At 40.0% G+C, this 20,669-nt stretch overlaps 1 protein-coding gene across 4 annotated transcripts in view; it reads right to left on the reverse strand.

Annotated features, from left to right (window-relative positions):
• Positions 1-20,669, reverse strand: part of SOS4 (pfkB-like carbohydrate kinase family protein) — a 313,487-nt gene that overhangs the window by 199,550 nt on the left and 93,268 nt on the right. For all 4 annotated transcript variants that reach the window (XM_089416508.1, XM_089416505.1, XM_089416506.1 and 1 more), the window contains exons 8-9: positions 18,588-18,651; positions 18,243-18,308 (exon numbers count right to left, since the gene is read on the reverse strand). In XM_089416508.1, coding sequence (XP_089272634.1) covers positions 18,243-18,308; positions 18,588-18,651 — 130 coding nt within the window. The remainder of the gene's footprint in view (positions 1-18,242; positions 18,309-18,587; positions 18,652-20,669) is intronic.

A 20,669-nucleotide genomic window follows, 5' to 3' on the forward strand; every position in this document is an offset into this window, starting at 1 on the left:
GTTTTATTCCTTTAATGTACCCATTCCTATCATAGAGGAATGTACCTAAGCTTTCAGCTTAGAAATTTTCGAGTTTGTTCCAGGTAAGAAACTTCTTCTCAGACTCCCTCTTAACCAGGGACCTATAGCAGCTCTTTATGTGGCGATCCTAGAATGCTCAACTGCATGAAGAGCTCCTTTCTTCGATGTCATGAATTTCTTCTACTATAAGGAATCTTAATCCTTTGGTACCTTCATATATCATCCATCACTTTTTTCCATGAGTTAGTCATGTCCTTAACTCATCAGAAAGTGACCTACCAAATTTTCCATCTGGCTTTGCTTCATGTCATTCTACTTTCATGCCATATTTCTCGGAAGGACATTATATCCTTCTATATGGTCTGCTTGGAAGTCATTCACGGATCTTCCCTTTGATAGTCCTACAAAAGCCCAACCAGATGTTAGTTCAAAAATAATCACTGAACACTTCAAATCAGATTTACCTTTGTGATGATCTTTCGCCATGACATCTTGTAAGTATCAACATCTTGTATGCAGATTGACACATCTACCACAGATATTCAGTGTCAAGGGTCTCTATCTTTTTTCAACTTCCATCAGAGTCTTCACATCCTTCCGAGAGATCTTCTAGTCAAATCTTCTTGGACTTCGGATGTTGAATGCCTTCTACCTTCGTTGCATATTATCACGATCTCTTCCTACCTTTTCACACACTTCATTCCCAAGGGCTTCCAATCAGAGTTCCTCAATCATAGTCAACCACCTCATACTTCATATGAGGACATATTATGTTGATTTCATCCAGTGCGACTCATGCCTTCCGACATTCTTTTATAGGAGGAGATTCCTTTCCTTTGATCATGCTTCTCAAAATAGAAGTAGTGATCCTTGTTACCTACAACCATACGACATGACTTTATAATATTAAATACAAGCATACATACCTCATTTTACCTTTAGGTCATCTAGGCTTCTTTCAGCAACTTCCTTGATTGAAAATATCTTCAACCCCTTGATCTGCTTCATCTCTCATGTCATCATACCATCATCCCATGAACTTCACATGTTGGAGTTCCTGATGAAACACTTTCTTTCTTTCTTGATCGGTGAATCCTCCAATGAGAATTCCATCTCACATATCCTTATTCAGCAGATGTTTCCCTTTTAAACTAATGTATGATGAGACTTGTCCTAGATGACTTCTTCCTTTGATCTTTCAATGAGGTCACCAAGAGCTATATCTTCCAAAGTTGACTACCATAGATTTTGTTCCAGCGGTCCTTCATGTTTCCCTATGGTGGTGTCACGAGCTCTTGCTTCTAATGCTTCTACTTCCTTGTTTCAGTGTCCTCCACTTCTTCGATGAAATGGACTTTTTCTCTATCATTCTTGTTATTGTCCTTCTTAAGCTAAGGACAATCTTTCCTGTAATATTCATAGTCTTTGCATTCATAGCATTGAATCTCAGCTATGCTCTTCTTTCAGAATTTTCCAAACTTCCTTTCCTTCCAACAAATGTTTGAGTCCTTAACCTTCAACACTTTTGCCTTCAATTTGTCATCTTCTATCTTGCATAGAAATCATAAGTTGTTGAATGAGGTAACTTTCTTATCCCATGGATATTTGTTACCTTGATTATTAGTTAATGCATTATAGATCAATGATAATTCCTAGATCTCGTAGATGAGATCTTATGAAGATATCCTTCATCCTTTGATATCTTTACTTTTGTGTAGATCAGATCTAATTCATGTGATCTTCTTAATCATACCTTCAGAGAATGAGTTTATAATATTGTTAATTTTAAGTATGTTCTATGCTTAGAGCAATTTGTTTCAATTTTCACAATTAGCTCAATATCTTTCCCATATTAGCAATCACATCAGCATTATAGTAAATTGTAGATAGAACATAAACATAGATTGCAGAAGACAAGCCAAGACAAGTGGACACAAGATGTGGCGCTAGCCAGGGGCAAACCCCAATGTGGGGAAACCCTTGATCAATTCTTCTTATATGTTCTTCAATATTTCAGCACAGAGAGAGAGAGAGAGAGAGATAGTACATTCACAACAGAAGTCAACACTTTGACTTATCTTAAATAAGATCATAGATCATCTCTAAGTAGATGATACATGAGGTAGCTGATCTCAGTTGAAGACATGCTGCTTCAACTGATTCTCCCAGGTGACTCCATCACCCGTCATAGTGCTTTTCCTCGTCATCATGCTGCACCTCATTGTGTTGCATCGTGTTGCACCCATCATCACTATGTTGGACCTCATTACCATGCCGTACACATCATACTGCTGCACCATGATTGCTTGTTGTCCTATGAAAGCACCATGTCCTTGCTGTCCCATTTACCATGCTCCACCATGATTTCATTTGTTGTTGTCCCACTGTTTAGCATTGTTGTGCCATGTCATAGCTTGTTGTTCCAAGTACTAAGCTCCAACAAGCACCATGTCCTGCTGTAGCACTTACCATTTTGTTGTCCCTTGCATCACCATGCTGTTGTCCCATTGTTTAGCATTGCTACTACTGTCCCAATGTGCTTTTGCTGCCACATGTCATTGCTGCTATTATGCTACCCATGCATCTTGCTGCACTATCACATTAGTATGCATTCAAACTTCATGGGTCACCTTGCTGTTGTTGCTGTCCCATTGTGCCATCATTGCACTATGCCATTGTACTACTAGCACTACTGTCCCACTGTAATCTAAGCTGCTGGTAAGAACTTCTTGTGACAGTATATAGAATCTCCTCATAAATGAAGAGACCTCTCCAATGACCCAACACAAGTAACCATACTTCTGCACTTTTGTTTATGGGCAGTGTTTTGGTCACTGGTTAGGGCTCCCACAACCCAACAGTCATGCCCAAAACACCTTAACTTATACGGCCTCCTTTCCTCTTCAAGTTATGTGACCTTGCTGTTTGAGGAGGCACCTACAGCTCTATGTTTGACCCTCAAAACAGCACCTATAGGCCTGCGGCCTAGTCACAACAGAAGGTCCCTTTACTCAGCTGTTACAAGAGATATCCCTGTGTTTTCTTGCCCAGAACAGTCCCAAATTATGGCAGCCCTCAGCAAGGTACTTCGGCCCTCCTTCCAACACTCGGTCACCTGAATAACGTCCCTACAACCCCTCACTGGCCTGACTTCATTACTGCGGCTAGGGCATGTTGTAACCCTCCTTGACTGCGGCTAGGTATAGCTTGTTAAGGCCTCCTCTATAGCTGCGTCTAGGGCTTGTAGTATCCCTCCTTGACTGCGGCTAGGTACAGCTTCTTAAGGCCTCCTCTATAGCTGCGTCTAGGGCTTGTAGTATCCCTCCTTCTTGACTGCGTCCTCTAGGTTATGCGTAGAAGCTAGGGCTGTGCTAGGACTGTGGCTAGGGCAGATTGTTAAGCCTCCTTTCCTCCTGCGTCTTAGGGCTACTTCCTCCTAGATTTCTCTCACACTAAAACCCAAAACAAGTGGAGAGAAATCAAGAGTGAAGTGTGTGTGAAATGACTCTCAAGTCATCTCCTTTTATACTAAAACATTGAGCACATGTGTGGTTTATTTGGTTGCTGGCCGACCTTGACGAATTGTCTTATAACACAAATAAATTCATAACTTCATGAATACTTATCGGAATCGGATGATCTTTAGATCAATCCTACACCTCTCAATGAGAGGGATCCAAGAAAAATATCAACTACCATAGATAAGATGACCCACATGGAGTTTGGCCCTAGTAGCCAATTTTAACACTCCCTCTCAACTAGAGAGAACTCCATCCGCTAATCCATCTGCCAGACTGTACTATCTCTGCCATCAGTGCCCTGCACTGCTCTGCTCTACTCTGCACTGCTCTGCTGAACCATGAAGAAGAAGAATTGATCAAGAATGTCTCATACCATTCTCGACTGCCCCGAAGTCAGTTCCATATGAAGAGAGTGTGTCATACCACTCTTATTGATCCCAGATCAGTTCTAAGAGAGTGAGTCATATCACTCTTACTGACTCGAAGTCAATTTCATTGATCCCAGATCAATATCAAAAGAGAGTGTCTCAAACCACTCACACTGATCCCAAATCAATGGAGGTCATCCTAGCATAGGGAGTACGGTAGATACAACGATGCGTCCATCGATAGTACTACTATGGTCCCTAACCCCATTTCCCTACTCATTGGCCAGATGAGAGGTACTTCCCATGAGTCCCAGACTGCATGGGTAGGATGCCTCGACAGGAGAACCACTCATCTTGTCCATAAGTCACCACGAGGTATCACAGGGGAAGGTTGAACCATTCACCCTATACACAGTGCACCATTAGGGGAGGGTGAGTCGCCCTATGGTCGCTTGTTGCTCCAAGAAGTACCCCAAGCCCCCGGAGCTCCCAGAGCTCAATGCATGCATCATGCAGGACCCTCATAAGAGGGTCTCTCAACGACTCCAAGTTGTTCGGGAAAGTCACAAATTTGACCTTTCCTCGGGGCTTTGACAGAATGTCTGCAACCTGTACATCAGTCTCAATGCGATGGAGCCTTCTCGCTCATCGATGTACCATATCCCAGATAAGGTAGTATCTGATGTCTATATGCTAGAGCAATCATAGAATACGGGATTCCTCAACAATCGAATCCCCCCCTGGTTGACACAGAAGATCACAGTGGTATCCATCATGTGTATAAACAACTCACTGAAGAGCTTCCACAACCAAGTAGCTTCACACGAGATCATACTCGTAGCTATGTATTCGGTCTCAGCGGTGCTCAAAGCAACCGTCTTCTGCTTCCTGCTCATCCAAGATATCGAGCAGAACCCAAAGAGAACCAGCACCCAGAAGTGCTCTTGCGATCCTTCACACTGCCTGCCCAATCAGCATTCGAATAATCATGCAGCTTCATATTTCCGGCAGTGTATCTCAATCCATGAGAGATTGTGCCCCGAAGATATCTCAAAAGATTCTTGGCACCAACCTGATGAGGCTCAACCACATATGAGCTCATCATGCTAACTGCAAAACATATGTCCGGACAGAAGTTCACCAAGAACATCAACGTGAATGAGTTTATGAAACTCAGAGGCATTTCCCAAATCTAGTCCGGCATTACTACCACATAACTTCTGAAAGTTAAGATACTCGAGGTAGTCATGGGCTTGCAGTTTACCATTCCAAATTCGGAATCCAACTCCCTCTTACTTTTGCAAACGAGAGGGTCTGCACTTGTCAAAAAGAGGTCGTCCTCAGAAGGTGCCAGTATGAGAGGTCTATCATCCACAACCTTCAAGCAATGGTTTGGATCAGCTTCACTCCCAATGAATCTCAGCTTCATTAGACAGCTATCAATCCTCTCATATTAAGCCTGGGGTGTTTTGCTTCAAGCCATAGAGGGCTTTCTTCCACCTGCATACATGAGATTCCCGATTATGAATCTCAAACCCCTTGGGTTGTTCCAATCCTGGTGACCTACTACATGAGGGGAATGGTCCCCTTGTAAGATTTTCCTTCGGTACATCTCAAACATGTACCTTCATGCTCTTTTTGAATTCAGGCATCCCTGTCACCATCTAACTCACATCAGGTAGGGCCCCATAATAAGTAGACCTTCGGTGCTATAGATGAGATGTGACAACTGACATGGTCCCCAATGGACCATCCTGCAACTTGATACAAACTGCCAACCCTGAACTCAAAAACATCTTTGAAAATTCCATTTTCAAACACTTACCTTTCCATCGATGAGTGCCACCTTGTAACCTTTGACTTCCATTGCTGAAACGAACACCAGGTTCTTCTTGCAATCAGATACATAAGAGATTCTTGTAAATGAATCGAGTTACCCTCATTCAATTGAGGGGTAACATTCCCTACACCCTTTCCGGGATAGGTGGCATCGACTCCAAGTATAATCCCACAATTGTTTCCATCTCCACCAAATTAGAGAGAGCACCCTTCTATCCGATGAAGTGCCTTGAAGCACTACAATCAATAAGCCAGATTCCCAAAGAGTCTGAAGGAGAGGGCCAATACAAGATAACGCTTCTTTATCTTATCAGAAACAAGATTTGATTCTTCATACCTGGGGTTCCTTGCTTTCTTTGAAGAGTCGGTCGTTTCCTTGATGACCTGTATTACCTATCATTCCTTCGATCATTGAAGATGTCCCTAGAATGATTGTTATCATCATCAAGTGATGTGTCCCTACCATTCGAACACTCCTCAGCATAATGGCTGAACTTATTACAAACAAGGCATCTGCCTTTCCTTCCACCCTTAGATCCGGACTTCCCAATGAAGTGATCTTTAGGTAGGCCATCAGAAGCTTCCGCTACGCCATTCTGATAATATTCTCTGCTTCGACTTCACCCTTGGTGAATTTGAAGAGGGATGAGGAATCCACTAATCCTTTTGTCCTTTTTCCAACTGTCTTCGGCGATTGCTCTTTCACTCTTGCTTGGGCTTTGTCTTCACCTCAGCTCTGATACCATGTTAATTTTAGGTATGTTCTATGCTTAGAGCAATTTATTTCAATTTTCACAATTAGCTCAATATCTTTCCCAGATTAGCAATCACATCAACATTAAAATAAATTGCAGATAGAACATAACCATAGATCGCAGAAAACAAGCCAAGACAAGAGGACACAAGATGTGGCGCTAGCCAGGGACAAACCCCAATGTGGGGAAACCCTTGATCAATTCTTCTTATATGTTCTTCAATAGTTCAACAGAGAGAGAGAAGAGATAGTACATTTACAACAGAAGTCAACACTTTGACTTATCTTAAATAAGAGCATAGATCATCTCTAAGTAGATGATACATGATGTCGCTGAACTCAGTTGAAGACTTGCTGCTTCAACTAATTCTCCCAGGTGACTCCATCACCCATCATAGTGCTGCACCTCGTCATCATGCTGCACCTCACTGTGTTGCATCGTGTTGCACCCATCATCACTATGCTAGACCTCATTACCATGTTGTACACATCATACTATTGCACCATGATTGCTTGTTGTCCTATGCAAGCACCATGTCCTTGCTATCCCATCTACCATGCTCCACCATGATTGCATTTGTTGTTGTCCCACTGTTTAGCATTGTTGTGCCATGTCATAGCTTGTTGTTCCAAGTACCAAGCTCCAACAAGCACCATGTCCTGCTGTACCACTTACCATGTTGTTGTCCCTTGCAGCACCATGTTGTTGTCCCATTGTTTAGCATTGCTACTGTTGTCCCAATGTGCTTTTGCTGCCACATGTCATTGTTGCTATTATGCTGCCCATGCATCTTGCTGCACTATCACATTAGTATGCATTCAAACTTCATGGGTCACCTTGCGGTTGTTGCTGTCCCATTGTGCCATCATTGCACTAAGCCATTGTACTACTAGCACTACTGTCCCACTGTAATCTAAGCTACTGGTAAGAAATTCTTGTGACAATATATAGAATCTCTTCATAAATGAAGAGACCTCTCCAATGACCCAACACAAGTAACCATACTTCTACACTTCTATTTATGGGCAGTGTTTTGGTCACTGGTTAGGGCCCCCACAACCCAACAGTCATGCCCAAAACACCTTAACTTATACGACCTCTTTTCCTCTTCAAGTGATGTGACCTTGTTGTTTGAGGAGGCACCTACAGCTCTATGATTGACCCTCGAAACAGCGCCTATAGGCCTGCGGCCTAGTCACAACAGAAGGTCCCTTTACTCAGTTGTTACAAGAGATATCCCTGCGTTTTCTTGCCCAAAACAGTCCCAAATTATGGCAGCCCTCACCAAGGTACTTCGGCCCTCCTTCCAGCACTCGGTCACCTGAATAACATCCCTACAACCCCTCACTGGCCTGACTTCATTACTGTGGCTAGGGCATGTTGTAACCCTCCTTGACTGTGGCTAGGTATAGCTTGTTAAGGCCTCCTCTATAGCTGCATTTAGGGCTTGTAGTATCGCTCCTTGATTGCGGCTAGGTACAACTTCTTAAGGCCTCCTCTATAGCTACGTCTAGGGCTTGTAGTATCCCTCCTTCTTGGCTATGTCCTCTAGGTTATGCATAGAAGCTAAAGCTGTGCTAGGACTGTGGCTAGGGCAGATTGTTAAGCCTCATTTCCTCCTACGTCTTAGGGCTACTTCCTCCTAGATTTCTCTCACACTAAAACCCAAAACAAGTGGAGAGAAATCAAGAGTGACGTGTGTGTGAAATGACTCTCAAGTCATCTCCTTTTATACTAAAACGTTGAGCACATGTGGGGTTCATTTGGTTGTTGGCCGACCTTGACGAATTGTCTTATAACACAAATAAATTCATAACTCCATGAATACTTATCGGAATCAGATGATCTTTAGATCAATCCTACACCTCTCGATGAGAGGGATCCAAGAAAAATATCAGCTGCCATAGATAAGATGACCCACATGGAGTTTGGCCCTAGTTGCCAATTTAACACATATGCATCTCTTTGATGTCTCCAATATTGTTATATGAGGAAATTTTTCATAAGTGTCCCTTTCCACGAATTCAGAGGAGACCTTTTGATATGTTTGATGACTTCAACTTCTCAGAGGAATATGTCTATCCTCCTTCTTCATGCAAGTAATTTCGATGACCCATCCAATTTATAGATCTCCTTGCAAACACAAAGTCATTTTACCAATTTGATTAAAGAATGATTGGTACTTACTTGACAAGTGAAGATGAAATCTTCACCTTGATCACTTTGATCAAGATTGAAGAAGATGTATTAGAACTCCCTCTTGGATGATCTTCTTCCAAATGAAAAAGCCTTTCTTCAATAGAGAAGGTTGCTTCTTTTTATGAGGATGATTTGTTGCTTCCTTGGATGAACTTCTTCAAGGGCGAGGAGAGAATCCTTGCTTGCTTGATAACTTTGAAAATTATGACAATGCCTTCTTGCCTTGTAGACAACTTGATGAGGGTCTTTATGACCTTTTGATGCTGACTATAGAAACAAAGGCTCTTGTTGTTCTAGACTGCTTCTTAGATCTAAGGTCTGGTTCTTCAATGTAGATCTTGATCTTTTGCTTTGATAACTTTCAACTTGCTTTGATGCCTTTCCTTGAAACTTGATCCTTGAATGTCTCTTTGATTAGATGACTACAGCACCTTAGCTCTGATACCATGTTGAAAAATCTAGGGCATTAGTGTTACTTGATTTCTCTTCCATTAGTGACTGCTTGTGAATTCTTTTTACTTCTTTAGATTAGGATCTTCTTCACATTAGATTATCATTGTCCTTCTTCATCAAACAGTAACCAATGCATGAACATAAATACACAAGAGACACATCATGTAGGCTATAAGACAGGGCCAAAACCTCTCAATTTTTGAGAGGAAAACCGGCACAAATTCTTCTTATAGAGATTCCAATTGACGAATTCCAAGACCAAGACCCTTGACCTATTAGCCTCTCCAAGACCAAGAGACAAGTTCACTCGACTATCTTTTGTTCTTTTGTTCGTTCTAACTTCTCTTCCTCTTCGACCTCCTTAGCAACGAGATACCATCATCACCGAGACTGTCACTGACATGACACTGAGATCTCTTTGTTGATAGTGTCCCTTCCTTTGTGTTAGTGTAGAGACTTTCTTATTGTATAATATTGAACTATACTAGCACCGAAGCATAGCACAAATCATTGCCATTGTATTGTAGCTTCTACCAAGTTGTGGTCTCCAATATATCACCGCGGTGTAGCTTATATGTACCCTATCCGAACTGTGTATCTCTGCTTTATCACCGAGACTTTTCCTGAGACATACGAACTCATGTTTCTGTGATAAGCCCTAAACATTTCCTCATTCCTTCATCACTAATCCGGGTTCCTTATGTATCTTGACATCCGAACTAGACTCCTTTCTTGTCATTGTGACTGTGACCCGAATTTCAAAGAGATCAAACTTGTTCTTCTGTGGAGATCCGAACTTGATGACTGCCACTATTCATATGAAACTTCAGAGAGATCCACGAACTGTTGACTATGATTTCCCATCTGAATTTCAGAGTAAGATCGAACTTCTTCACTGTAATTTCTAACCGAAAATCTCAGAGACAGATACGATTTTCCGTGTGCTAATGCGAAGAGCTTTCCTGGGTATATATAGTAGTTTGTCTCCATAATAAGCTGATATGATCTATCAAATAGGTGTGTCCTTTTAACTATGAGCCGACATGAGTTTTGTGTTAATCTTGAAGCCAACATGAAGAAGAGAACTGTGCTTGTCACTGGAGGGTTGTTTAGACATAGACATAGACTCATACTTTTTACATATGCTCAAGAAGAGCCCTTCATACATAACACTAATTCTTAATGACAAATCCTAAGGCTCTCAATGGGAGCCATCTAAAATAAAATCACTTGCTCATGAAACCCATGAAGCAAGGCTTACAAAAATAATTTTGTTTTCCTTTTATTACATCATCACAATTATATGTCCTTATGAAGACCGAACCTAGTTACACTTTTCAACGGAATCGTCATCGAAAGGTTCACTAATCTAGAGAGGAAGCAAGTGTTTCATGAGGAACTCCAACTTGTGGAATTCATGGATGATGTTATGATGACATAGGAGATGAAGCAAATCAAGGTGTTGAAGCTCTCTTCAATCAAGGACGTTGCTGAAAGGAGCCTAGATGACCTAAAGGTAAATGAGGTATGTATGCTTGTATTCAATACTATAAAGTCACGTTGTATGGTTGCAGATAACATGGATCACTACTCCATCTTGAGAAGCATGATCAAAGGAAAGGAATCTCCTCCTTTGAAAGGATGCGGGAAGGCATATGTCACACTACATGAAATCAACATAATATGTCCTCATATGAAAATGAGGTGGTTGACAGTAATTAGAGGAACTCTTATTGGAAGTTCCTAGGAATGAAATATGTGAATAAAGGAAGGGAGAGATCGTGGACTATGCAACCATGGAAAAGGAAATCAACATCTGAAGACCAAGAAGATTTGACTATGATATCTCCCAGAAAGATATGAAGACTTTGATGGTAGTTTGGAAAAAATGAAGACCCTTGACAATACATGTCTTTAGGAGATGTGTCAACATGTATGAAGGATGTTGATGCCTACAGGAAGATGTCATTATGAAAGACCATCACAAAGGTAATTGTGATTCAAGTGTTCATTTCTTATTCTTGAACAAGTATCTGGATGGGCTTATGTAGGACTGCCAAAGGAAGAACTGTGGATGTCTTCCCAAGGACCATGTAGAAGGATGTAAGATCCTTCTGAAGAAGATAGCATAAAAAAGGCAGCATGGCATGACGCAAGGCTAGATATAGATTGATGGATCGCTTTCTGATGAAAGGAATAATGACATGACTGACTCATGGATGAAAGTGATAGATGGTTTGTACCCTATGAAGAAGTCCCAAAAGATGAAGACTGCATATCGAAGAAGAAATTCATGACATCGAAGGAAGGAGCTCTTCAAGCAGTTGGTTGTTTGTTCATCTCCACCTAAGGAGCTGTTGTAGGTCCGTAATTAAGAGGGAGTCTGGAAATAAGTTTCTTACATGGAAGAAAACTTGGAAAATTGCTAAGCCAAGAGGGAACTTAGGTACATTCCTCCTGTAGGAATGAGTACATTCATTTATTGGAATAGATATATCCTCCCTAGATTGAGAGGGAGAGATAGACACATCATTCTGGTCTTAACTTGGGAAGACAGAAAGGAGGATTGAGTAATCATTAGGCATCTGATGCTTTTTGAGGATGAGATATGGCATCCAAAATAAGAGTAGTCATAGAGGACCGATATTCTTTGAGGACTAGGAATCCAATATAAGTATTAAGAATAGTCCTGACTCCTAATGGAACAGACCCTGAGAACCCGGGTGGGGTATGTTCCAAGAAAGACAATGATGAGAGTGCCTATAAATCATTGGTTTCGCCAGCATTGAGCTCAGATCTTGTGGAGAGATAGAGTTGTTAGTCAAGGCCTTGCTATGCGACAATGTTGGTAGATATGATGCTATACAAATGGGTTACCAATCCGATTCTTCTTATGAGAAATTCTTCAAATTGAGAATGACCAAGTACCATTATGAATACCTCCCTAGTTAAGAGGGAGTGTTGAAAAGTGTAACTAGGTTCAGTCTTCATAATGACATGTAATTGCGATTTTATGTAAGAGATGTAAAGAAGAAAATAAAATTATTGTAATGCTTGCATCATGGGTTTCATGAGCAAGAGATTTTATTTTTAGTTGAGGCTCCCATTGTGAGCTCTTAGGGATTTTGTCATCTAGTCATAAAATTCTAAAGAGCCATTGTCATGTATTGAAGGCATGTTACACTTTGTAAAAGGTCAAATTTGTTTTGCAAGTCACCCTCGAAGACCTTGTCACTAGTCCTTAGTCAAGTCAGCCTGCAATGGAAGGATGATTCGAGAAAGATGAAGGTCGGCCTACCCTTGGGATCATGTCGGCCTAACTGTCATGGACAAACACCTATGTATAGCAGTGCTCGGCCTCATTTGGAGGACATCAATTCGGTGAAACAAGTCTCTAACAACAAGTGAAAAAATCATACTAGAAGCAGCCTCAACATCGGCGAAGGAAGGAGACAAGGTAGCGAAGGAAGTGACATCGTTTTGGGGACTGTTGTGGGCTAGTTTACCCTCACACGTGCAAAGGAAGCAGATCCGAAGTTGTCAAGAGGAGGTCGAAAGATTACAGTCATATAACGGTAATCTCGTTTGGGTGAAAACTTCACTGAAGGAAGCCGAGTTAGAGAGAGAAGAGTCTCTCTCAAGGAGGAGACTATTTGAGAAGCCAAAACAGATCTAGGGTTTCTGTTGTGAAGCTAAAGGACCGCAGACCTACAAGAAGAGGCCGAAATTCTGTAGGAAGCTGAGAAGAGCGAGAAGAAGGGCAGCGTTGATCTAAGGGTGAACAGGTAGATAGTGACTTGGTCTTGGAAGGGCTCTAGTGTCAAGAGTCTTTGTCATGGTATTGGTGTAACAACCCTGCTAAACTTATCATACTTATAGTTTTTTAAATTTCCACATAATTGGTTTTATTATAGAGTTTAAAACTTTATAAGATAGATTAATTTAGCAGGGTTGTATCAAAGTCTACAATATTTGTTCACCCAAAGAGATTTAAATGCCAGACAAAGACGATGGAGTGAATTCCTAAGCGAATATGACTTCGGAATATCGTATATTAAGGGAAAAGAAAATGTGGTAGCCGATGCCTTAAGCAGGAGACCCCGGATATTTTCCCTCATACCCATTAAAGTGGACTTAAGACAACGAGTACTAGATCGTCTTATAAAAGACAGTTGGTATTTAAAAGTGAGGGCAAGTCTTGAGGGGATTAAGACAAAAGAATCTAAGTTCGAGGGTTATGAATTAGAAAGCGATGGGATCTTGCGATTCCATGGAAGGATGTACATTCCTGATGATAAAGATCTTCGAGATACCATCCTCAGGGAAGCTCACAAAGCCGTATATTGTGCTCATCCTGGAGTAGGGAAAATGTATGCAGATACCAAGAAACTCTTCTTTTGGGCAGGCATGAAGCGTGATATCGCTCAATTTGTTGCAAAATGTATGGAATGTCAGCAAGTAAAGGCAGATCATTGTCACCCAGCGGGTCTCTTACAACCCCACGACATACCTATGTCTAAATGGGAGACCATCTCTATGGATTTTATCACTGGACTACCTCTTACTTCTCAAAGACACAATGCCATTCTGGTAGTGGTGGATAAATTAACAAAAAGCGCCCATTTTATTCCGGTAAGAGATACTTATGATGTCGCTGACGTGGCTCGAGTATTCATAAACGAAATTATCAGATTTCATGGAGTACCTAAGAAGATTATATCCAATAGAGATTCGCGATTCACTTCCAGATTCTGGACGTGCATGCAGACAGCCTTAGGTACTCAGCTAAATTTAAGCACGGCTTACCATCATGAGACTGATGGGCAAACTGAAAGAGTAAATCAAGTACTTGAAGACATGTTGCGAATGTATGTAATGGATCAGCAATCCCACTGGGAAAAGTATTTACCCTTGGTTGAATTCGCATACAACAACAGTTACCACAGTTCGATTGGGATGCCTCCATTTGAAGCTTTATATGGCAGACCGTGCAGAACACCGTTAAGTTGGGACAGGTTAGAAGATCGAGTGATAATAGGACCAGAATTAATCCATGAAATGGAAGCGCAGGTCAACCAGATTAGACAGCGATTAAAGGAAGCACAGGATAGACAAAAGAGTTATGCTGATGCTCACCGATCTGATAGGAGGTATGAGGTAGGGGACCAGGTCTTCGTCCGCATCAAACCAAACAAAAGTACTATTCGATTCGGGAAAGGGACAAAGTTGTCACCCCGATTTATAGGACCGTTTAAAGTCGTGGAAAGAGTTGGACCTGTGGCCTATCGTCTTGCCCTGCCACCTCACCTGCATAGAATTCATAATGTATTTCATGTTTCTGTATTAAGACATTATGTAGCTGATCTATCTCATAACATCCAGTGGAAAGAATTGCAGGTATCGGACGAGGGAGCCGTAACGGTCGAACCGTTACGTATACTGGAACGTAGAGTTCGACAGCTGAGGAACCGCCTGGTGGACCAAGTTAAGGTCCAGTGGGACAAGTATAGTCCTGGATCAGCGACTTGGGAGAATACAGAGGACATATGTCAGAGATACCCTAGTTTATGTCCATTTTGAAGAACTTTACACAATGTTTAGTATATATCTACTTCACTACTATCAGAGACCCAAAACATTTGAATGATTAGTGATAAACATGAAACTTTGTGGCATATTATATGTTTAAATTCCTGCTGGTACATGGATACCAAAATAATATGTGTTTAAATTCCTGCTGGTACATGGATACCAAAACAATATATGTGATTATTTTACTAAAATTATAAATGTTGAAGTAAAGTTAAGGCCGTTAAATGATTTTACTTCTGGTAGAAATTGAAAACAATATAAATCTGTTTTATTTTATGCATGTCAAAGATGAGCAACTGAAATGGAAGATATGAAGTGAATACATCCTAAAGAAAAGTCAGAATACATGCATAGAAAATGACAAAATTATGTTATGTTGTAGTATCATATGTAAATAATACATCGGTTATTTCGAATATACTGATGCACATTTTACAAATACATGGGTAAGTGTAAGATTGCAGATAAACAGGCAGATAGACTATGATTGCAGAGAATTGATCCAATTTTCGAGATGGCCACGTGATGACAGAACCTCAGATCAGTTAAAGCTCAAAGTGATTCTATGATAGGGTAGTAGCCCTGATTCTACTGGAGGGGTGGAGGTGTTACCCACCGTTTATCCTCCGAAACCTGGAGTCATGGGAGGACTGTGCGAGTCACGCTCCCCTAGACGTGTGATGATGACTGCCGGATGCCTACTGGGAATCAGGTCGGTATAGCCGACGCTGTTACCTTCGTGTTATGAATGGTTAGGTCAGTGAATTGACGCCATGGCATACTCTAGTAGAGGATGGATAGGATGGGAGCAGAAGAGATTAGGAAGGATAGGATGAGTTTGAATAGCTTGGGGACCTGGATAGAAAAGGTCATTAAAACCTTGAACCTAAAAGCTCTAACTTCGGGACGAAGTTTTCAGAAGGGGGAGTGTATGTAACAACCCTGCTAAATTAATCTATCTTATAAAGTTTTAAACTCTATAATAAAACCAATTATGTGGAAATTTAAAAAACTATAAGTATGATAAGTTTATATATATATAATTTAAATTTAAAACATATATAAGTTTAAACTTATAAAATATATAACTTAACCATGTAATATATATATATATTAATATTACAAAACATGTAATTGAATTTTATAAAGTATGTATATATATATCTAACTTTGTATAAAGTATAAATGTGATAAAGTATAAATAAAACTTTATATATAATGTTATAAAGTATAAATGAGACTTTATATAAAGGAATGTTATAAAGTATGTAAATTAAAACTTTACAGATTATACGAAAGGTGTATATGCTAAGGTCCATAAATTGATTCATGATATTCTATGCAATAACCTACCTATGAGCCACCCCAGTCCATTAATAAAAGCGCGTCCGAACCAGCTGAGTACTTATTGCAGAACGCAGAAGTCAGTGAAGAAATATCTGAGAGCCTTCAATGCATGGAAGGCGGTGGCTGCAAGTGGGAGGGCGGCCACCGCCATGCCGGGGAATAAATAGTGGAGGCCTGAACCTGAAGGGGGGGGGGGGGGGGAAAAACCAGAGAAGTATAGATTCGTCAGCAGGAAATCAGGAGAAGGGACTTATCAGTGGAAGAGCTTTAAGTGATCTGAGTTCTGGGCACGGAGGGACAGAGAGCTTCTGTGGAGAAGCTTTCTGGATTGAGCAGCCAGGTTTGCTCGGTCCGGTTGGGAGGTATTGGCCTCTCGAAAATTGAATCAAATTAACCACAGCATCACCAGCAGCAGATTCACCAGACAGAAGCAGGATCAGCAGCAGTTAAGGTATGTACCGATTTAATGTTCAGGGTTCCGTATTTCAAGTTATAGTTCTGCGTTTGTATTTCAGGTTTTAGTTTCTGTGTTGGATTGGTTATTACAATTGGTATTCGTCAATTGAAGGATTTGTTTGGGTTTTCCTCTCAAAGAGTGAGAGGTTCTTTGAGAGGTTTTGGCCCTGGCTGACAGCCTATATGCTGTGTCTCTTGTCTCTTTATTGTTCATGAATTGGTAATTGTCTTGGTGAAAAGAACACAATAATAACTCGAGCAGAGAAGATCATAATCAAGAAGTAAAAATACTATCATAAGCAATTATCATAAGTAGAGAAATCACCTATCTTTTGATGCCCTAGATTTCTCAACAGCTAGAGCAAAGTCTTCTTCTTCATCATCCTCTAGGGTTACGCGTAATTGCAGCATATAAAGAAACCCTTGCATTTCTTCGCCATGGAAACATTTTGGCTCCCAAATACAAATGGAGTCCTACAGAGCCTCAGGCTCACAGCTGCGTTTTCTGAGCACCTCAGACATGATTTAGAGACGACCCACAAATTCGAACACAGAACACAATGAGGGAGATGATATTTCAGCTGCAGCAAGAATTGCTCTTCCTTCTATAACTGCCAATATGGGATAACAAAGCACATATACAAGTTTAAAAAGGTTATTTAGATAAATACTGCAAGATGCCCAAGATACCAACAGAAGGGTAAATATGCATGCGATAGAGCTGTCAAATGGGCATGTGGAGATAGGATAGGCACTCAGGGAATGACTAAGATAGGATAGGCACTCAAGAAATGACTGAGAATGACTAGACAAAGTCCGTGAGGATGAGAGAAATGCCAGAACGACAAGGTGAATAGATCTGAGTGGGAAGGGGTGTTTCTATTGGTTCTAATACCACTGTTGGACTGCACATAGTGGATTGAAGGATAAGCATGGATTGCATATTATTCAAATGATACACACATAAATACATTTTTATGACCATTGGATTCATCTTCCAAGGTCTTTTGGACTCCAAATGATGGTTCATATTCCATATCATAACCCTAACAGATTAGGTGTCTAACAGCCTATATTAACACTAACAAGTATGCTATGTTTCGTAATGTTTGGCCATGAACTATCAAAGAAACGTCAGTTAAACATTGAGTTCAAAGACTTTGGATTCTCTTCGAGCTTTTAGACGTTATGCTTCAATTGAAAAAGCATTAATCCATGTGTTATTGAAAATTTTGAAGATTATGAATGACTAGACCAAGTCCATGAGGATGGCAGAGAAATGCCCAGAATGACAAGGTGAATAGGTCTGAGCAGGAAGGGGCATTTCTATTGGTTCTAATACCATCATTGGACTGCACGCAGTGGATTGAAGGATGAGCATGGATTGCATATTATTCAAATGATACACATATAAATACATTTTTATGACCATTGGATTCATCTTCCAAAGTCTTTTGGACTCCCAATGATGGTTCATATTCCACATCATAACCCTAACAGATTAGGTGTCTAACAACCTATATTAACACTACCAAGTATGCTATGTTTAATAATTTTTAGCCATGAACTATAAAAAGAAATGTCAGTTAAGCATTAATTTCAAAGACTTTGAATTCTCTTTGAGCTTTTAGGCATTATGCTTCAATTGAAAAAGCATTACTCCATGTATTATTGAAAATTTTGAAGATTACCTTAATTTTCTCATGACTGCCCACTAGAAACAGCATGCCCCCTAGTTCCATGCTCGTTATCACTACCTATATGCCCAGATTATAACCCGATCAGTAATACTGCTTCATTGTAACGCTAATCACATAATATTTGAACCCTATGATAATGGTCCTATTTAGGAAACAAGAATAAAAACATCAGCCAGATAAATGAAAATAAAACTTTTGAATATCATATAGTTATGTAGGGATTTTTCATGTAGATGTTAAATTTGGTTATCACCTTACTTTCTATTAAAAAAGTGTATAGATGTAACTTATATTTAGAGACTGAAAATTGTGATTGAACATTATCAAACAGCATACCTTCGGAGGGCCAGCATAATGAAGAGCATTACAAGCACTTAGAGCTTCTGCTTCAGAGGAAATGCTGCATATATACAAATAGTACTAAATAAGGATGTAAAGCGTGTCAACAGGTAAGAGGAATAAAACACACTTTTGAAAACAATTCTAGTCACAGAAAGCTAGATTGAACACAATGGACCAAGGAGGACACATTTCAGTTGGAAGAAATGGATAGCAACGACAAGAAAGAGGGTACTCAGAATATTCAAGAACAATAGTTAAAGATAGAATCGAGATATTATAAAAAAAGCAACATAAAAAGTAAACAAAATGGGAAAATTTACTCGGTCTACAATAACAGCTCCAAGACAAAGACTATAGTTTTAGGAAACATTTAGGCACATCCTATTCAAAATGCATATCATCTACTGAAATCCAAAATGTTAAAAATCTTGCACTTGAGGTAGGCTAAGCATAACAAAGTGGTATGTCATTGTCACATCAACAAACCCTCATCTCACTTAAGACCAGCTCTGCTCCAGTACAACAGGGGTGTCCCTAGAATAGGATTACTAAGACATAGACGATAAAGGTTAAAAGCTATGTTGCAAGAGATACCTGCCTAGGCCGCTTCTAGAAAGGTCTGGAAACATGGAAACGGGTATGAAATGGCCTAGAAACACCACCAGTCGTACCATTATCTGCCATATGACATCTGCCTGATTTGGAAACACTACACAGTATGGCCAATGGTGTGTCCAAGCTGTTTCAGCAAAAAAAACATGCATTTCCATGATTCTTTTGGCTTGTGGGAGCATCCAAGCACACATGAAGAATATGGGACCCTTAGATAGCTAAAAGACACTTAATTAATGACTAATGAATGCATCTAATCGCTCTACAAACTTCATTAATTGACTTTTACATTAATTTGAAAAAAATAAAAATTTAGAATCTATAGAAAACCAAACAGCCTTTTTTTCTATAATAAAGCACTTCATTCACTCAATCCTCGCACTTCCTTCAGCAAGAAGAGCTTCCTACAGCAGCAGCAAGCAATTTGTTTGTGTTTTTAGAGCACTGGAAGCAAGCTTTGGTGCATTTCCAGCAAGAGAATGATTGTGGGCAGTAAATTTATTTGGTGAGCAGAATTTTTGTACCGTTTTTGCAGCATTCATGGCTTTTTATAGTGTCATTTCTAAAGCCCCTAGAGCTCCTCAAGCAAGAAAGCTGCAAAAGTACTATCCTCCATGGAAGTATGTTACCGAACTCAAGCAAATGGGTGAGGTGGGTTCATGTGAATGGAGGTGCAATTTATGTGAAAATGGCAAGACATATGGGGACTCTTATGTGACAGTCAAGTCTCAGATTTTGTATTGGAGTAGCTCATCTAGCTGCAAAATTTCAGAATGGGACTTGTAAACTAGCTACTCTTTCTCCAACCTTAGGTACTGCTTCTGCCATATTGTACAGTCAATCTGATCAATAAAACACTCAATTATATTGTAAAAGAACATCAGGTTAGTGCCCAGAAAAATATATCTAAAATGTGATTCATATATAAACTTGCTGCTAAATTTCAGAGCATTAATAGGTTGTCAAAGTCTAAAATAAAAATTGTTTGGACTCTGGATCATGGCTTCAGGCTTGAAACATAGAAACTAAGCCAGCAATTTTAGATTTCAGTGGTTAAAAGAGTTTAATCTTCTCCTAACAATATTTCTTTAAATCCCTAATAACCAAATTCACGAATAATTTTTTCTATAATAAATCTTTTATTAAATTAACTGTGCCCAAAGATGCTCGTTTAGAGGGATGATGAATTAGAGCATTCGATGAACCTGTTTTCTCAAAGTTACTAATTTTACTTGCAATCCAGTAAACGGTCCCGTGAAAAAACTGCAAAAACCAATTTTATCAGGTCATTTTGACTACCAAAAACTCTGAACAATCTAAAACATGTATGTAAAGCCATTTTATTTACTAAAATGTCTAAACCGATCATAAGTCCTAGACATATATAAGATGAAAAATGTAATGTTCCTAAACAGGAATGTAAGTGATATACATAGCATGCAAACAATCCAGCAATCAGAAAAA

This window comes from Pinus tabuliformis, chromosome 3_2 (assembly GCF_031772625.1).
Source record: "Pinus tabuliformis cultivar Carrire ecotype Pingquan chromosome 3_2, CPIR1, whole genome shotgun sequence".
NCBI classification, from domain to species: domain Eukaryota; kingdom Viridiplantae; phylum Streptophyta; class Pinopsida; order Pinales; family Pinaceae; genus Pinus; species Pinus tabuliformis.